Below are 19,961 nucleotides of genomic sequence, written 5' to 3'. Positions count from 1 at the left end.
GCAAATCAGGCAATCGGCGATATACAAAGTGGCGGATAGAATGAAGAACTCGAGAACGCAAGGTCGAAAGGTTACGCGACTGATTGCATAACTTGATGAAGCTATTGACTGACCCGTTCTATGTTTATACATTACATGTATGTATACAAACGAATTCTGCGAAGTATTATATCTAGACATAGCGTCGGATGACATCACGGGGTAATATCGACTCCCTTTAGCCAATGACGTCAAGAATTCGCCAATGACGTAAAAGGGATATAAGAAAGGAGAATGGAAGACAATAAAAAATGGAATGTGTGTGTGAGATAACATAAAATATTCCAAGTAGAAATAGCAAAAAAGGAGATTTATTTTGCTTTCGCTGTCTTCGATTCGCTTTAGGGTAGTTTGACTGGAATTTTGCTAAATAATCATCCCAACGAAAATTACTTTTTCCCCTCGACTGGCAAATAAAGCGAATAGGGGTCAAGACGCTGTCTAAAGTCGTCTCTAGGATAAGGGATGCTGGAGAATCTTTCGATCGATGCGTCTATGATAGAGACGCTGACGCGTAAAAAGCTGCGCGACCGCATCTTTACTCCTTTCTTGTTGTAGAACAATAAAGTTCGATCGATGTGACGTCAGTTTGTCAGTTTAAACTATGCCACTTTCTTGCCAACCCGATAGGAGCGCGAAGTTTAAACGAACTATATTAAAATGTGCGTCAAACAACAGGATGAAAAACATTTTTATCCGTTCGGTGTTAAAAGGTCAATCAGAATACGCGTGCAAAACAATGATCGAGAAATTTCAATGACAAATTATGACGCGGATATCAAATTTATCTGTAAATTTGCCAGCAATTTATTGCATTCGTCAGCAATCCTCATTGAGAAAAGCTTGATATAGGACGAGATTATCACGCAACCTATCAACGACTGATACAAGTCAATCGTGTGGTGCTTGAGAATTTATATAAAAATCGCTCCGCCAACGTCGGCCAATGTTTGCACAATTACATTTCGGGTTACGTTGTTTGCAGTAATCAAAATTCAAAAATTCATCCAAAAAGAATCATACGGTGACGTCTCGAATAATTTTCCTCCATTTCATTTAGTCTCTTCGTTACCCTTTCCGCTTTATAATATAATAACAACACGCTGTCCAGCTCTTCATCATTTGAAAAGGGTCGGCCGGCTGGCGTATGCGCGTACATGCACAATTACCTCGGCCAATCGGGGGACCGGACCACCGGTAGAACGAACCTTCGTCGCGCTGAACACACGTCGATGTCGCTCCAGAGGTGCCTGTTCCGTAGGTTCGTTCCCTCGCGCACATCGTCGCGCACTAGCGTCGGCTCAGTCCGATATCGACGTCCGAACGAGGCGCATATCCATCGAGTCACACGTTGCGAAATTTTACACGGCCTTGGCTGTTCGCGCTTCTCGCATTTTTGCTGATGGGACACAGAGCAACGAAACACGTGGAGGAAACAGAGGCAGCTTCGGCGCAGTAATAGTGCAAGGAGTGGTATACATGGGTACCAAACGCCCTGGAAGTTTCGCTTTTCAACGATACACCCGCGCGCGCTGCGACGTCAATCTCACTCCGAAGACTATTCAGTTTAAATATTTAGTTTAATAATTCGCACCGGCAGCGCAAGGGCTCCTCGATCGAGTATTTGTATCGAATCTGAACCAGCCACGACGACGACGAGCGCAACGTCAACGACAACAACGTCTTCCTCGCGTGCAGAGTCAAGCCGAGGGAGACGAACTATGATGCTGAACTTGTGACTTCCAATTATACCCATCCGCAAACGGCAGCGACTTAAAGGAATCCGACGAATCCCCACGAAATACGAAGATCGCTAATGTTGATTTTGGCTAATGCTGAAGAGGCACTGATTTAACGGCTGACGAGAAAGATCCTCTTCTATTTTAGATTTCAAATATCTTACCGGCAGCTTCGAGGAGCCAGAAATTATAATCTCGCGTCCCTCTCATTCATCTCTCTCTCTCTTTCTCTTTCTATACCTCTCTCCAACTCCTTCCTTCATTTAGATATCTCGCTTCCGCGCGGAGGATCGATCGATATTTTGTCCTGACGGTGGCTATTAACAACACGCGTACTTTTCATTCGTTCCCTCCTACTCCGTTTTTCACGCTACGATTGCTTCCAAACGTAACGTAAGGTGTAACCTCCTCCGAACCCCCTTCCCCCCATCGTCGATTCTTCCATCAATGTCAGGTAGCGCATGTTAGCCCCGCGTATCCTGCATCATCGGTGGTCGATATCCTTCGATAGCTCCGACTACAATACCCGATTTACTCTGATCGGAGGTCGCGGATTCCTTCGCACCAGCCGATGCTCGATTTTTATCGGGTCACCTACAAGAGCCACCCACTCTGTTTTCACCAGTTCCTAGTCTATCCTGTGACGTATCACCTTTTCCTCCTGCAGTTCGAAGCACCTACGCGATCGCGTATGCGTCTGCAAACAGTCAATAGCAAGTACCATCGAGGCACACGAGTACCAAAACGAGACGAGCATAGCACAAATATAGAAACTGTTTCGGCGACAATTGTACATAAAGTATTGGAGAACAAATCGTTGTCGGTTGTTCCTCGAGGGAAGAACCGACCTCAGTATTTTTACGGACTGCTGACACTATTACATAATTAAATCACGAAGATAACTACTGTTGTGCTACTATTACTGTTATTGTTGTTAACGTTATTGTTACCTCCGTTGTTGTTATATCATTCGCTGCGAAATCAGCGACGATAGTGACAGTGACAACGGTCGCCGAAAAACTCGTGAGTTTACGCGAAGACACACGCGTGTCTCTTCAAATCGTTAATTGAAGACTGACAGAGGAGAAGCAGGAAGAAGAGTGATACACGGGAGAGGAAATAAATAGAGGGCAGGAAGTGGCACGTGGGGTCGCGATATATCTCTACGAGAGCAAACAACAAGGAGTGTGCCGAGAATCTCAATTAGGATACATCATCCGCGAGAAGAGGGTGATCGATTCTTGCGTATCCATCGGGACCCACGGGAGAATGGTAGTCGAAACCGCGGCGAGAAATGGGCACGAGCTGGCACCTTTAAACGACCGTCGCCAACCCGCCCATAACGTGACGATCGTGACAACAGGAAGCCAAAATGCCACCGGTGGCCAAGAGACAAAGGAGGAGAATAGGGCGGCATGGAGTGGGAAAATGCAATTCTTTCTCAGTATTATCGGGTACAGCGTGGGTCTTGGCAATATCTGGAGGTTTCCTTATCTGTGCCAACAGAACGGAGGTGGTGAGTAACGTATCGCGGTTACAAGGATTATAGAACAATCCCGCGCCACACAACTGATACGAGCGAGTGTAAATAAAGCACTCGATATATGTCAGAATTATGGCTAATTAAAATTATTAAATATATAGCAGACGTAAAATTATACTTTTTTAATACACGTATACACTGCCTATTGGTGTGTGTATGTGATATTGTCGATGGAAGCTGTATATTTTTTTATTTTTGCAACAAATGACACCTCGAGATGTTCTTGAACCGTATGCGTATCAGTGATTAGCTAGGTAAATCCCTAGTAAAGTTTCTCACATGTATGAACACATAATGTATACATAAATTATCCCTTGCAGCATTCATGTTAATATAGTGTCAAAATAGAAACACGTTTTTTCCTCATATGCACCACAAAGTAACGCGCGATAATGTTTATTATCTGCAAAATCAATGTCAATTTTGTATCCAATATGTATCAAAGAAAGTAAATAAATCGCGGAAGAAATTATTTCGTGCAAACTTGCAAGACTCCAATCTCCAAGTTACAATATTTCAACTGTTACATAATATTGCACATGTAAAGAAAATAGAAATCTCTTGAAATTTCTTTAAATTTATCTTCTCTCACTTGATTCCTTTAGATATTTTTGAATGATTTGTGAAAAATATTTCATTTCGAAAAGCGCAATATATCTGATTTTATATATCTCTATTATTTATATTGGATTGCTCTCGATATGCGACAAGTATTGACAGCGTGCATGCCATAAGTTGCCGCAAAAATGTTGCATGCAATATTGGAGGTGGCTCTCGCAACTTGCAGTCGGCGCCAGCCTCTACGGCGTCGGATGTAAAGCGAAGAAGAGCAGGGACAAGGTTGTACGATAGGAGGGCAGTGGAGCCGGTATAGCACACGGCTAACTATACTAGTCGACGACTATTTTCAGGTATCCCACGCCGACGTTAAATATAACTGCTACGAAATATTCCGTGTATTCGCGTTCTTAAAGGCACATGCGCTCTTATCGGCCGATTAATACAGTCGCTCAACATTTGCAATATTATTAAAAATCGTATATATAATCTTGAAATTTATTTATGTATTTATTTTTTAATTTAGTGATAAAATATATTTTTTCTTTCCTCTCTTGAGGGAGAAAGAATTATTTAATATGTTGATATAAATAAAACATAAAATTTTTACTAGAATCGCGTTTTGATAATCAATATATTAGATCGTGCTTGACAGCTTATTATAATTAATGCGAACAAAAGATTTTTTGTTTCGCGTGACTAATTCAATTTTTATTAACTCTGTAATTCCATTCGAATCTATTTAATATTTTTCTATTTTTAAAAATGTAATAATAACTCTATATGTGTGTAACTTTGTTTCTATATAATTTTTTTTAATTTTATGAATATCAATTTTTATTTTAATACAAAAAAATGGATAACTTGATTTTATAAGATGAATTATTTTTCATTTATAATTAATAAAAAATAATATACTAGTAAAGAAAGCAGTATAAATGTGGCATAGTATTTTTTACGTGGAAAAATACCGAGTATATACCTGAAGGTGTACGTTACTATAATTTATAGATGGCTACATGAAGGTTAATAAATCTTTCCTTGGAAAAACAGTATACAATTATATCGTTCGTATACATATATTGTGAAAAATATCACCTAAATTGAAATCTGAATCTAAATATTTCCGGCGTCCCGTTTAAAAAAATCTTATCAATTAAATCGATATGTTAAATTATACTAATAAAAAAAAAAGAAAAAATATATATATATTTAATTTAAATTATAATTTAAATTATTATTATTATATATTAATTAAAAATAATTTAAATTATAATTTAAATTATTTTTAATTAATATATAATTTACAGCAAGAGTACAGTATCGCGATATATCGCGATATTGTATTTTTGCAGATGTCTTTCTTCTGTATTGATTTGATATTATTTCATTTTATATATATATATTATGAAATAAAAAATCAATATTGAAGAAAGACATCTGTTATTCATCGAGATAAAGATAGTTCAAGGTTGCACCTGATTTAATTCAACCTGACGGAAAAGGTCGACCAACCGCAAGTACTAAAAGACATACGCATTAGCAGAGTGGCATTTTGTTTTAGTACCGCATGAAATACGAGCACAAAACGCTCATGCAACATACGTATATTACGATCTACACAGATTTTACGAGCGTGCATTTTTTGCCCGAGAAACTAGCGTTCGTTGATTAACAATAAGCGTAAAGCTCTCGTTCTCGTACGTTAAATTATTTTAAGCTCATTCCGCTGAGCAGCTCTTCTTATCACAATCGCGAGAACGAAGCTATTTAACGTACATCTACTTTCGCGGATGTGGGTAGGTAGATAGGTCACGAGAGGTGTTCACGGGTGGCCCTCGCGTGATTATGACGTCGGAGTTTATATGCACACCGAAATCATATCGGTTACTATCCAGGCAACTGCGCAGAGCTTCCATTACTAAACTACTCAAACATCCCCCCTGTAGGCAAGGCAAAACTTTCCTCTAAAAATTCATCGTCATCAAAAGGCATTCCACTTAGGAATGTATGAGAGATTCAGAATTAAATAGCTATAATTTCGCAGGAGTAAATCTCTCGAGCAATTTAATAGGATCAAGCGAAATTAAAATGTATATATTTCCGAGTGAAATTTTTTTAAGTATGAATTTAAAACGAGCTCGAAAAATAAACTTTCATAAATTAAATATTATTTTATATACATCAAATACAGGATTGCATACAGTTTGCTGAATCTCGTATTATTTTTAAGTGGAAGGAATCCTCGAGTTTATCAGATTTCGCCGAATTAAAATTCTGGAGTAATATAATAGTATCATATGAAATTAAAATATATATATTTTCGAATGAATTCGTAAGTATGAATTTAACACAAGATAGAAAAATAAGCTTTTAATATAATAAGTTAAATATTATATATCAAGTAATACGAGATTCAATAAACTTATATCTTGTTTTTAATATATTATATATTAAAAACATGATATAAAGTTTACTGAATCTCGTATTATTTTCAAGTAGCAGGAAATTTCGAATTTATCAGATTTCGCTCGATTAAAACTCTAAAGCAATATAATAAAGAATTACGTAAAAAATTAAAATATATACATTTCTAAATGAAATATTTTTGTATATCTGATTTTAGAATAAGATAGACAAATAAGCTTTTATAAGTTAAATATTATATATTAAATATACAAGATAAAGTTTATCGAATCTTGTATTTTTAAGTAGAAGAAATTCTCGAATTTATCAGACTTCGCTGGATTAAAAGCCTGGAATACACAATATAATAGAATCACACGGGATTAAAATATATGTATTTTTTTTCAAATAAATTATTTTTTCAAAATAAGTTTTTATAAGCTAACATTATACATTAAACACAGAATAAAATTTGCTGAATCTCATATTATTTTTAAGAAGAAACTCTCTTTGTCAGATTTTACTGAATTAAAAGCCTAGAGCAATATAATGGAATCACATGAAATTAAAATATATTTCCAAATGAATTTTTAAGTATGAATTTAACACAAAATAGAAAAATAAAGCTTTTATAAATTAAATATGATATATTAAAAACAAGATATAAAGTTTACTGAATCTCGTATTATTTTTAAATAGGAGGAATTTTCGAATTATCAGATTTCGCTGGATTCAAACTTTGGAGCAATATAATAGAATTACACGAAAAAAATTAAAATGTATAAATATATTTTTTCAAATGAAATAAACGTGGGTTTTTTACGTTTGAATTTAAACCGAGATAGAAAGCTAAACTTGTATAAGTTAAAAATCGCATGTCAAACGTATGAAAAAAAGTTTGCTGAATCTCATGTTATTTTCGAGCAGAAGGAATTCTCGAATTTGTCGGATTAGCAAAATTGCAAACTGACCGGCTTCGGACTTTAGTAACGAAAATTTTTACGCCTAACTGCAAATCGTTGTCGACGATTGAATTGCGCGATGCTTACTCATACGTGGGGAAACGTAAATCTTTTCTTCAAGTAAAAAGACCCGGCTTTCAATGGAAATTTCCTCGGTGCGTCGTATCGCGACCACGACCGCACCGCCGAACGCCTATCGATCGATCCATACCACTGTGTGTAACGGAAAGCACGCGACGACATAACATCTGCCGCTCTCTGTTTCGCAGCTCTAAAGTAATAGCGGAGTTTAAACGGAGAGTCTGCGTTACGAGCCATTGACATGTTAAACGCCAATGTATAATGTCGGATTACCGATTGACGTTGCTATCAAGGCCCGAAAGATCCGAGAGAACTCCATTCGAGAGATCGATATCTACTTCTGCAGGAAGTTTCAATTTCTTTTAGCACGTTTTAATTATTTCACCTTATCATTTCTACTCGCTTCTACTTTTTTATTATTCAGTAAATTAAAGATTAACATATATTCAAATATTTAGGAAGTTATTTAGAATCAGGTTCAATTAATCAATCAGCTGGGGCTAAAAGTTGCTGTTGTTTTCCTGTAGCTTTATGTGGACGCGTTAGTGTAGGAAAAGGCAGGTTTTAATGTATCGCAGCTTGCAATTTTTTCTTTATAGCTCTAATTTGCATTTGTATGAATATCAAAAAGATCGCTCAAGTGGTGGAGCGGCTGAACGGGTTAGGACTTAGGTTGCTCGATCAATACAAGGCGCTCCAGCTACGACCGCGAAACTAGACATCTAAAGGTAAAGGGAGAGAGGGACGTGTTGCGAACAAGGGAAGATGCAAAAAAAAGCGGATAACCATGATTTTATAAAAATAGAAATTTAATTTAAAAGCACTTGACGTTAACTGCTGACAAGGTGAGAGAGGCATGTGATTTAAAAATTATGGTCTGGATAAAAAGAAATAGATCGATATGCTTAAAACCTTGCGTTTCTTAAATGCATTAAATACGCGATCGCGTCGAAATTTTAATCCTAAAATTATATTGTATGCAATGTCTTTCTAGAGGTGATCTCTATTTGTCTTGCTCTGTGTTAACAATATAATCCACCGATTTGCAAATGCATTCGTGGATGTGAGAAGCATATTATCTGTCTCGCAAATAAAACACATAACAAATCAGATATCAAGTTAATTTGTTTAGCATATCTTTTGATTACTTAGCGACCTTACGTACGAATTCTGTCATGCTCATACATACTCGTATTCTTCGTATATTAACCGCTGAAATCGCAGTTTAACTCTTTGAAGAAAAACGTTAAAATTTATAGATTAAGCAGGAAGAACACGATATGCACGATATGCCAAAAATATGCCAACATCAATATTTTCTGTGTACGTTTCAAGAACAAAATCGATCAAACAATGAATAATCGTCGTCTAAAATATTTGTTGTTGTCAACACGCGAAATATAAATATCTTCGTCTCGTAGTCGATCGTTTGCCTTTTCCTTTGTTAAATCGAGATCTCGACAGATCTAGATTTGCAAATGGAAATAAAAGTGGACATTTCACGCCCACTCTGTATTTCTCAGAAAGAGAATCTCTTTCAAAAGAGATCCTTCAGTGATTCTTCTATTTCATTCAATGCTTTTCCGCGAATATATAATAGCATTGTAATGTTCAACGTTAAAAATATCTGTACAATGAAAGTTACAGTCCTGCTAAAGCGATATTTATGTGTGTACATTTTAGGTGCCTTCCTCATTCCTTTTTTCGTGATGCTCATCTTAGAGGGCGTACCCCTCTTCCTGATCGAGCTGGGTCTCGGACAACGTATGCGACAGGGTGCCCTGGGCGTTTGGAACACTATACATCCTTGGTTAGGAGGTATAGGAATCGCGTCGTGCATAGTTACGTTTTTCGTTGCGCTTTACTACAACGTAATTATTACTTGGTGCTTCTACTACCTCTTCAATTCGCTCGCGGTAAGCAAATCGATAAGCTTCGTAACGGAGATTGACGCCACGGTAATCTGCGTCGAGACGCCTTAAGTATAATTCTTTCCCCTTCATTCTCTATCCCAATTTAGAGTCTTGAAAACTTATGTAACAGATCAGTGCATGTCGCTTGTACAAAAGTAAAATCTACCAATATTTTTAATAAAAACTAAACTGTTTTTATTAAAAATATAATTAAGGAGAAATTAAGCTATATAAGAAAAATAAGAAATTATTTTCATTGCAATCAATTGAAAAAATTACAGTCTTGGATGCAAATAATATCATTTTAAATAAATTAAAGTGTGATCCTCGATTGCAAATACCGATGGCGTTATTGTGGTATATTTTCCATATTTGCAAAATATTAATAACGCTCATGTTTTTTCTTTTCATGTTTTAATTAGGCTGTCACGATCAAATTCGGTGTAAGTACCCTTTTCTTCTAAACAATGAGCACCGTTTTGCCTAGCTATTGGCGATATTGAAAGAGTTGCATAAATTATAGCATGCATGCAAATTTCATCAGATGTGACACTCTCAAAGTGCCGCTTTAGCTTTTACGTCGCAATAACGGTATGCTCGTTAAAGCGTATATTGATGATCTATTTGCATATTCTGACGCAACTAGGAACCACTGCCGTGGGCGAAATGTCCAGAATTGGACGGGAAACCGGTCGAGGAATGTGCCAGGAGTTCGGAGACCGCATATTTTTGGTACAGGACTACGTTAGACGCGTCACCGTCGATTGAAGACGGTCAAGGTCTCAAATGGTGGATTGTCCTTTGCCTCTTGCTCAGCTGGATCGTCGTGTTCTTCATCGTCATGAAGGGCATACAGTCGTCCGGCAAAGTAAGATCATGTCGCACTCAGATATCGACTATTGTTGCTAATCGCGTTGAAGAAATTGGTCTCGATATATTCTTTTAATGTCACGAATACTGAATGTAATTTCCCTTTAACATCATTTCTCTTCCAGGTGGTATACTTTACGTCCATGTTCCCGTATCTCGTACTGACCATCTTCTTCATCCGTGGGATAACGTTGAAAGGTGCGAGCGCCGGACTGGCGCACATGTACACACCAAAGGTGACGATCAATTCATTCCAGCTTTATCGAGGCAAGTGATATAAAAGACCGCGAATATTAGATATGACATTTACATTACTCGTTCAAGGTCGAAAAACTGTTGGAACCCACGGTCTGGCTTGACGCGGCGACCCAGGTCTTCTATAGCTTCGGGCTGGCGTTCGGTTCCCTGATCGCGTTCGGCAGCTACAACACTCCCAACAACAACTGCGTGAGGGACGTGATCCTGGTGAGCGTGTGCAACGCGTTTACTGCCATTTATGCGAGCGTTGTCATTTTCGCCATTTTGGGGTTCAAGGCAATGTCAAACGTGGACAAGTGCGTCGCCAGGTAATGCGACCGCAAGCGCGGCCATCGTTTCTAAATTCGCCATCGCGAAGAGAGTAGTGAAAATCGTCCACGGCTGCGGAGATGTATCTTAAACGGCTGAATGATAACTGTTGCTGCTTGTTCAAGAGATGCGTCATCGCTCTTTTAACAGTGTTACGCTATTAATATATATAACATAAGTTAGATGAACGGTTTTTTAATTAATTTAATTAAGTTGTAAAAACCAATCCCATTATTAACGTATAACAATTCACGTTAATGATGCTACTGAATTAAATTGCACAAAATCAATCACACACACATTATTATAATTATGCACGCAGATTTACATTCTCATCATGATTTAATTTAATTGTAAACGTCAAATGATTGAGCATTTACAAGTAGGAGGGAATGAATCATAATGGGACGGGATATGCTAATCGCTGATGTGGCGAACAACAGGAGAGACACAAAAGATATGTTAAATCGCTCTTATTTTAGTGCGAACAACACCCTGGTGGATAATAATCTATTGAATGCTTCGAGCTCATTCAACCTCGAAGACTACGAACTTTTTATGAAAACCTTCAACTCTTCGGAAAGAAATTTCACGTTAAAATCTTGTAGTCTCAGCAATGAGTTGGACAGTGTGAGTAATGCATGACAAATCTTATGAATGAATTTATTGAAAGCGTACGATTTAATTAATAATGATCGCTTTCAGGCTGCCGAGGGTACTGGATTGGCTTTCATCGTGTTTACGCAGGCGATTGTGGAATTACCGGGTGCGCCGTTTTGGTCCTGCATTTTCTTCTTGATGCTTCTGGCCCTCGGTCTGGGCTCACAAATAGGAATACTCGAAGGCATGCTTTGCGTAATCTTTGACATAGATCTCTTCAAAAGAATAAAAAAGCAATATATGACAGGTGAGGGCAATTGTTTATCTAGTGTTTCATCATCTACCGGTATCGTTCGGAAAATAAATATACAAAACTATCTGCTTTAATCGTCTAATTTGCGAATTTAGGTGTTGTCTGTGTCGTTTGCTTTTTCGTGGGACTCATTTTCTGTACTGGTGCTGGAGAATATTGGTTGAAAATGTTTGACAGTTTCGCCGGTACCATCGGTCTCGTTATGGTCGCCCTGATGGAAATGCTCTCCGTGATCTTCGTATATGGTCACGAAAAGTAAGTCGAAATTCCACTCTCTTCCACTTTTCGTCCGGTTGATCGATTTAACAATCACGCCAACTCTGTACAGATTCACCAAGGACATCGAGGAGATGACAGGATACAGACCGGGACCTTATTGGCAATTCACGTGGCGATTTCTCGCTCCCATAATAATGGTTTGCATTCTTATATCAAGCATCGCCTCCATGTTCATCAAGAAACCGCAATACTCGGCATGGAACGCGACACTGGTAAGAGATCATTAGATTACAAAAAAGATATATAGAATTATATTATCGTAACGATATCTTTTTATATCTTATTTTTAGGGCGTGGCAGAACCCACGAGTTATCCCAGCTGGGTACTGGGCATCGCGGCTGTCATAATTTTCGCGGGTATCGCGCCGATTCCGATCGTTTTCCTCCTGCGACGATTCCAATGCGTGAAACTCGACATGGATATCCATCAAGGCAGTATTCGTCGTATCGACACCACCGTTTCCACCAAAGAAATGATGGGCGATGTTGACGTGAGTAGAGCTTGTTATAATCATGACAATCGTGTGTCTTTACAAGTAGAAACCTAATGAGTTATGATCGTTGAAAATTGTATGGCAAAGGAAAAATGTGCGAGAAAAAAATGTTTCCAGCAAAGATAGCGTTGTGGCTTGTGATGGAATGTCTATAAAATTCGCGACAAACAGTCAACAATAACTGGACGTGAATCCAAGATAAGCGCACGTTTTCCATTTTCCCTTCGAGATAATTGTTTTGGACGCAAGTAGCGTTGTGTTTCCCTCTCCCTTTAAATAATTGTTTCGATCGAGTAGCGTTGTTTCCCTATCTCAGATAGTTTATCTATTAAATGGTGTAGCGGCTTAATTAGCGCACCACGGGCTGACGAGTATCTCATGCCTCATATTTAATCGCAATACAGCCTTGCGCGATGAAACGGACTCGTAAAAATGATATGTCGCTCATATCGATCCCGTAATTCCTTATGATGCAAGATGTTTCTCATGGTGAGCCAATTAAGCGTCACATGAAGTCTAGGTAACTCACATTTGAACATACGATCTGCAGTTGTAGGTAAGCATCCATTCTCTGTCTGTGGTAACATCGATTACTTGATATCCCCGTAGCTACGTTATACACGTGAGTTCGCAGTATTAACTTTTGAGAATGCATCTTCATGAATGTTACTTTTAGCGCATACATCACGTACACGATGTTAGTGTGCATCGCAGACAGCGCAGAACATTAAGCTCTATTCTATTTTCTTGATCACGTGACAAGTCTTTCACTTACTGAGCTTAGCGGCGCGATTAATTAATACTCTGCACGATCGAATAATGAAAGGAAAACTATAATAAATTTAATGTAACACACTTCATGGCAAAATATCATCAGCATCGATAGAATGCATGATTAGCTCTCTAAATGAACAGTTAATGTAAAGAATTGTAATGATAACAGAAAATATGAAAAAATCTTTTTCAAACAGAATTATTTTATACGAGAAACGCCATGACATAAAATATTCTAAACTTAAATCACTTTAGTATCTATTTCTAAATTTATATATTTAAATTCTATTTTTACGGCATTTTATAAATTCATACTCTATCTAAATTTATATTTAAATGTATATATTTATATATTTATAAATTTATATATTTAAATTCTATTTTTACGACACTTTACAAATTCATACTCTATCAGAATCCAAATCAATGAAACTTTTATAATCGACATAGGCTGCAAATTTGCAAATTGAAAATAATAAAATTATTGTATGATAAAATTTATATCAAATAGATTGTCATAAAAAATTGTGAGAGATATAAACTTATATAAATTCCATTAATGAGTCAGCATGCAATGAATCAGCATGCTTGCTTTTGGTAAGTATGTGTCGAGAAGTTTGACCTGATTTTAGCATGTCAAACATGAAATCCACAACTCTCATCCATCATCAAGATTCACGTTATGCATTATCAGGAATGAAGGAACACTCATGCATAGAATAACATTGATCGGTTGAGAATTAAAAGTGGTCTGTCAATTGTCAAATCGCGTGATCGTTACAAGTTCTTGTTCAACTGAGCTTCTCATGGCACGCAAAAATAAAAAATAACAAATAGCTAAAGAGCACCAGCTATTTATGAATCTTCGAGCATGAGCTAAAAATTTGCAACTTTTAGAGACGAAGGTTCATAAATAGCTTGTGTGTAGAAATATGTGCTACGTGGGCGCGGACAGAAAGTGAATAGACGTTTATTCAAAATATGGATCACTTATGATGCTGAACCTTTCGATTTTTTTCTCGAAGCTACGATCACGTGTACACCTTAATGGTAGAAATTAACGTAATTCCTATTTTCAATGAGATAGCAGTTTGCAGAAATAAGTCTACAGACTATGATCGGAGAGTAATTTTGACTCTTTATTCTTGTTCCAAAAGTCAAGACCGTGGCCTCGTCTACTTCACTTAGCTATAGCCTTAGCTCGAGCAATTCTATAAATACCTAATGTCATTAATTAATTTTCAGCTTGATGAATATCACGACCGGCTCGAGGACTTCCCGGAAGAGGACGAAGACATTAATAGCGACGACGATACAAACAATGTACCGGCCATGAGCAAACTCGCCAAGAAGGCGATGCAGGGTAGAGCTTTCAAAATGGAAGTAATGAACTTTTGAAGAGCGCATAATGTCGGCACAACTCGTACTGTTTGCGAGCCACTGCGGGTTGAAGATATCAACAATGATTATATACATATATAAAGACTAATTCTATATAGTTTATGCTAAATTATAGTCAATATATTTTAGAGATGAACTCACTTGATACAGTATCACATAAAGAAATAAAACTTGCCATATCGACAATTAATTTGGGAATATTGATGAGAAATCATATTTTAATAGAGAATAATCTGTTATAAGCGAGAGCAAATTTTTGACAGGTTAAATTTATGACAGGTTAAATTTATGACTTGAAATCTCTAACTTTGAAGATTTCGCAAGTTTGGTCTTTATATATACTACAGTCATTGGTGGGTCGAGTTGTCGGAGCCATGCGTCCTTAAGATGGAATGTATCGAGCAAACAAGCAACGAACAAACGCGTAGCGCGAATGCTCAACTTTACTTGAAGCTTTCTTTGATGTACCACGATGATGAGCGAATCAGACCAGATGCAAATAAACCAAACTAACGAGTGTTGAATCCAATATGATTTACACATCTCGAAAAATTTAACGGCGCAGATTTCGCGCTCGTCGTTGGCTTGCTCGAGTAGGGTGGTGTCGATCACGATCTTTTCGTATATACATAAACTTTAGATATAGGATGAATTCGCTACAAATCGAGCTCAATCTACAGGACCGAGGCGCCATTAGGAGCAATATGATAATACGAAGTAAGTTTTAGAAAGGTTGTAGAATGCGAGAGCGGCCAATTTGCCGTCGTTTCCGGGTAAAATCGCGAATCACCAGATGGAATACGGTAGACGCATATAGTGGACAAGAAATAGCAACGAGAGAATAGAGCGTTCTGGCTTTTTAGTATCGCGTGATGCGATGGAGACGATCTGACGCGGGATCGTTGAATTCGTCCGAGTCAATTCGATTTTAATTGAACGGCGCGATTCTCTTTTCCTTTTCTTCTTATTAGAACGTAGCAGTTTGATCTTTCCAATGAGAGAAACGTCGGAAAGACTAGACAATAAAATTGAACGTAGTCGAGTTGTTAGTTAAATGTATGACCATTTGTTTACCGCCCTCTCTCTACACGATCCCGATGAAATGTGTAATGCTTTCGGCTCCTCCGAGGTTCTACCTTTCGCGTATCATTGCAGCCCGGACATGATCGACCTCATCAAAAATGTTCCAAAAGAAAGAAGTTTCGTAAATCAATTAATTCTATTTTTTTATCATTTTATTAATAAAATTTTTTATTATTTTATTTTATTAATATAAGTACTTTTGCTTAAAATTTTTGAGATACAAAATGACTTTTTATGAAAAAGAAGGGAAACTAAAGAGATTAGATACTTATATATTATAAATATATAATACGTTTTAAAAAGTTAATTGATTTAATATTTCATTGAAAGATTATTTTCGAAACACGATAAAAATGGTCGATCAGTTCTACATTCTTGTTCAGCAAACAAATTATATATATATTGCGAATAATATTATGTATACAAATTACGTCACAAGTACGAGTTAATACTTTTAATTGGCAATTAGATTATGTTCAGCGAGAAGGTATTATGATTATCCAAACAAGCTCTAAAGTTGGCTCTTGGCAGTTGTTTTTAAATTTCATCATCAGCTGTGACGGAGCTATATCGTTAACGATTAAAGTTGACAATTAAAAGTCATCATAACGTGATGCGTTCTTTTAATTAATTTCACCAGAAGAAGAATATTCGTGGCGTCACGCGGTGCCATTATACGAACGTGACATTTCGATAAAACACATTATCGATGCAGATTACATCGATAGACTAGACTGGTATCGTGTTGTGTACGAGGTATCTCGCGAATACGGATTATCTCCGCTATCCTCCCAGATAGATCTCTCTTTCGTGAAGTAGCCCCATCGCCGGGCATTGTTTGGCTGGTCCAGCTATTTTGAATACTTGGAAACAGCGCGTCCGTGTTTAGGACATGATATGCCAAGTTCCATCTCCCAAGTTCTCGTGAGACCGAATGTGAATTTCGAATAATGTAATGTCAATATTAAAGAGATCGCGATCCGCGTGGGAATCGCATTTGCTGTGCAAACTTGGCGAAATATCCTTTCGTGTACATGTACGTTACGATCTAAGCTCGGAAACGCCATTGTGATTATTCTCTGTCCTATTTATATATTGTACATACTTTAAACTGACAAGAGATCAATTAACTGAACAAAGCAATGAGAACAATATTGCGAACACTGTATCGAAAAGCGCTCGTATTGCAAGGAAAGTAACAACGGTATGTAAAATAGGAGCCCTAGGAGCGAGAGAGATTATATTATTATTATTATATTATTATTATTATATTAATGACATTATACGATGAACAATTCGATGAAAACATAACGCGCGTGTGCCATTGTAAATAATAACTCGGCGTTTATATATGCCAACCGCATCTAAATTAATACCTCGTAAAGTACCTATTTTTTGAATCGCTTAGGAATAATGTGACAAAGTATCATACCTATTTACTTTCTTCCCTTTTTTCTACGTGTAAAAGCGTACGCCCCTTTACTTCGTGCATGAGGGACACAAATTTTTAGAAGCTAGTCGTCTAAATGTGGACGTATGTAAGTAGACAATTGTGCGAAACGTTTCCCTTCGACATGACATATGAGTTAGATACGATAAGCAATAGCCGTTTCGAACAAATTGACGAGACAACATGTCGACTTAATGTAAAACATGCGACAAGAGCACATTTTCTTTCTCAGAAGCCATTATTCCACCTACGCATTTACACATTTTTGTTTACATTTAAAAGTCATACCGTGTCTAATTTTTACTACTTTTTACTGCACGTTAAATTTTAAACGTTCTTTTAAAAATCGCTCACTAAGATAATGTTCTCCTTTCTTTATCGAGAAGAAATTTGGAAGAGAGCTGCCGTATTTATTGTACGAGTATATCCTCTGTATGCATTTGAATCAATTTCAAATTGCAGAACGTGTTGCATCATAATCTATTATTTATATTTGTAATCTATTTATATTTATAATCTATTATATTTTACAGAATTTATCGCGCACTCTCTTTTGTCGACTGTTTACTTTTTCAAAATTGACACGCGAACTTAAATATACAAAAGCAAACAATTATGCTATAGTCCAATTATAACAAACACATATATCGAGATAACAGTCACGTAATGTTTCACGAATATAAATTAAATATTCTATGATAATATTCTTTTTCCGCGTTATTATTTTTAGCAGCAGAAAACGAAGGGAAAAACTCGAAATATCTCCTTTTTAATTACGTGATTATTTACAAATTAATTCTGATACTGACAGCTTTAGATGATTCTTCGATTTGACTTTCTCTTTTCTTTTATTAAATAAATTTTCATGAGAAAGATTTAAAGCTTTCTTTTATCGGAAATAAGAGAGAGAAATTCTCCAAATATTTTTGTAACGGGATTTTGTTCGAATCATAGGATCAAGAGACCATCAAAGATGTTGCATTATTAATATTAATATTAATATTAATTTCGATCACAACAATTATCCAACTATTAAATTGTCATTCTGAATACCTTCAGAAATTAAAGTCAGATTCGCATTAATATCAGCGTGTATTTAAAGAATTTTTATCTTGCAGTATTGCCGTGACTTCGCTCTCGATAAATGTGATGGAATCTTTTTTAATTCGGAAAAACACGAACATTTGATTTTATACAATACGCATTACATACAAGAGAATGTATATAATTTTTAAAATTTTATTCAAGATTAAAAGAAAGCACAAATTATTTAGATTAATTTAAATAATTGAAGTATGATGTATTCATGAAATGTAATTTAATTATGGAATATAATTAATTATTAAAAAGATGATTAATTTTAACGCAAACAAATGAATATTATTAGAAAATAAACAAGTGCAAGGGAGAAGATGCTTCCTCGTAAAGAAAAGAACGAATTATCTCTCTTGAAAACTTTTTATTCTTTCTTTATGAAAAGAGATGTATTTTTACTGCTTCCAAAAATCGAGAGATTGCTTAATTTTGGAAAAATAAACAGTATTTTTAAAGACTCAAAGCTGTGACTTCAAATTAAAAAGATTGGTGCATCTGTTAATCCTTAATAAATTTGTTAATCTTTAATAAATAATGTTAAACTCATGTTCATGTGTGGAGTCTCTCAGACCTTAGAATTCGAACTTTGCCTTTTAAATTTCGTTTATATAAAAAAAAAATAAATTATTTTTCTCTTCTTTTCTTCTCGTCTTCCTAGATATCTTAGAGATGATATAAATATATACCAATAAAAGAGCAATTATCACATTATATTTAAAAATAAATTATTTGAAGAAGAAATCTAAAAAAGCAAAAGATCTATATGTGTAACCTCTCATTAATTCTTGTCGAATTTTTCTTCGTCACCGGATAAAAGCTGAAGAGATATTATCTTCTGCGACATTCAATTTCAAATCGAGCTATTATTTGTAATAAATTCGTCAAAGTCAACATTTAATAATTAAACAATTTGAATATAATTGAAGGTAGGTCTTTTTGAAAAACAAAGAAAATTAAATGGCACCGTTGAGCACAAAGAGCACGCTTACTATCTTCATTTCAACTTTTCTATATTTGAGTTTCGCTTAAACGTTTGTGTGTCCGATGCGCTCGGTAATTCCTCGAAGTGATATGTAAATATAGTTAATTATAAACGATATAATTAATGTTGGATAGTTCTATCTTAGACGCAGCTAAATTTCAATTCAGTCCCTCGGGGGAAGAAATTTCTCTCCCGGGGGAAAGTTTCTTCGATTATGCGTAAATATTTAAAAAAATAAAAGCAAATACTATATTTTCATTCTTTAGATTTGTACGATTCGTAATGATAATTATTTTAGTGCAGAGATCAATTTACGATAGCGAGTGAGTACTTCCGATTGTATTTTATTGCTCGACACAATAAGTACGTTTTTAATAGCGAGAATGTGTTCAAATCCTAAGCTGTCTTTGAATTTGAACATTGTCGCCGTACTTTTAGCGACTGAAACTTAGACTACTATGTACACAGTGTATACAAGATTCAAAGCGTTTAAATAAAAGCTTATTTATTGCCGAAAAAAATGTGTTTTCTTCTAGAGTATTTAATAATATTTCTACAAATATTTTTCATGAGATTTGCTATAAATTTTTGATTCGTACATATTATTTAAAAGTTTTACATATTTTATAAAAATTTTACCTGAAAAACAATTACGAATTTATAAAAAATATATTTTTATTTCGCTTAAAATCTTTAAATTTCAACGCTTTTAAATATATGTGCGCGTTTTCCATATTTATCAAATGTCTATTAAGCTGGCATAGCCACTTCAGCATAATCGAATAAATATATTGCATTTATTTTGCATTCAT

At 35.9% G+C, this 19,961-nt stretch overlaps 1 protein-coding gene across 2 annotated transcripts; it reads left to right on the top strand.

Annotated features, from left to right (window-relative positions):
* Positions 1–1,263: 1,263 nt before the first annotated feature.
* On the top strand, positions 1,264–18,446 carry LOC145964545 (sodium- and chloride-dependent transporter XTRP3). 2 transcript variants are annotated; one of them, XR_014436499.1, is made up of 13 exons: positions 1,264–3,294; positions 9,012–9,244; positions 9,664–9,684; positions 9,888–10,109; positions 10,237–10,347; positions 10,436–10,677; positions 11,161–11,308; positions 11,384–11,585; positions 11,687–11,846; positions 11,920–12,082; positions 12,161–12,361; positions 12,915–12,986; positions 14,384–14,523. XR_014436499.1 is itself a non-coding variant. In XM_083087488.1 (12 exons), exons 1-12 carry the CDS (start codon positions 3,048–3,050, stop codon positions 14,534–14,536), a joined length of 2,103 nt encoding a protein of 700 aa, XP_082943614.1. In that variant the 5' UTR covers positions 1,265–3,047; the 3' UTR covers positions 14,537–18,446. The 2 variants fall into 2 exon arrangements, 1 of the variants encoding a protein (XP_082943614.1); XM_083087488.1 differs by lacking the exon at positions 12,915–12,986 and having other exon boundaries at positions 1,265–3,294; positions 14,384–18,446.
* Positions 18,447–19,961: the final 1,515 nt, after the last annotated feature.

Source organism: Camponotus vicinus, unplaced genomic scaffold (assembly GCF_025532165.1).
Source record: "Camponotus vicinus isolate PSW18456_S1 unplaced genomic scaffold, iyCamVici1.0 SCAF_13, whole genome shotgun sequence".
Lineage (NCBI taxonomy): Eukaryota > Metazoa > Arthropoda > Insecta > Hymenoptera > Formicidae > Camponotus > Camponotus vicinus.
The sequence above is the reverse complement of the archived record's forward strand: the minus strand, read 5'-3'. Positions and strand labels throughout refer to the sequence as shown.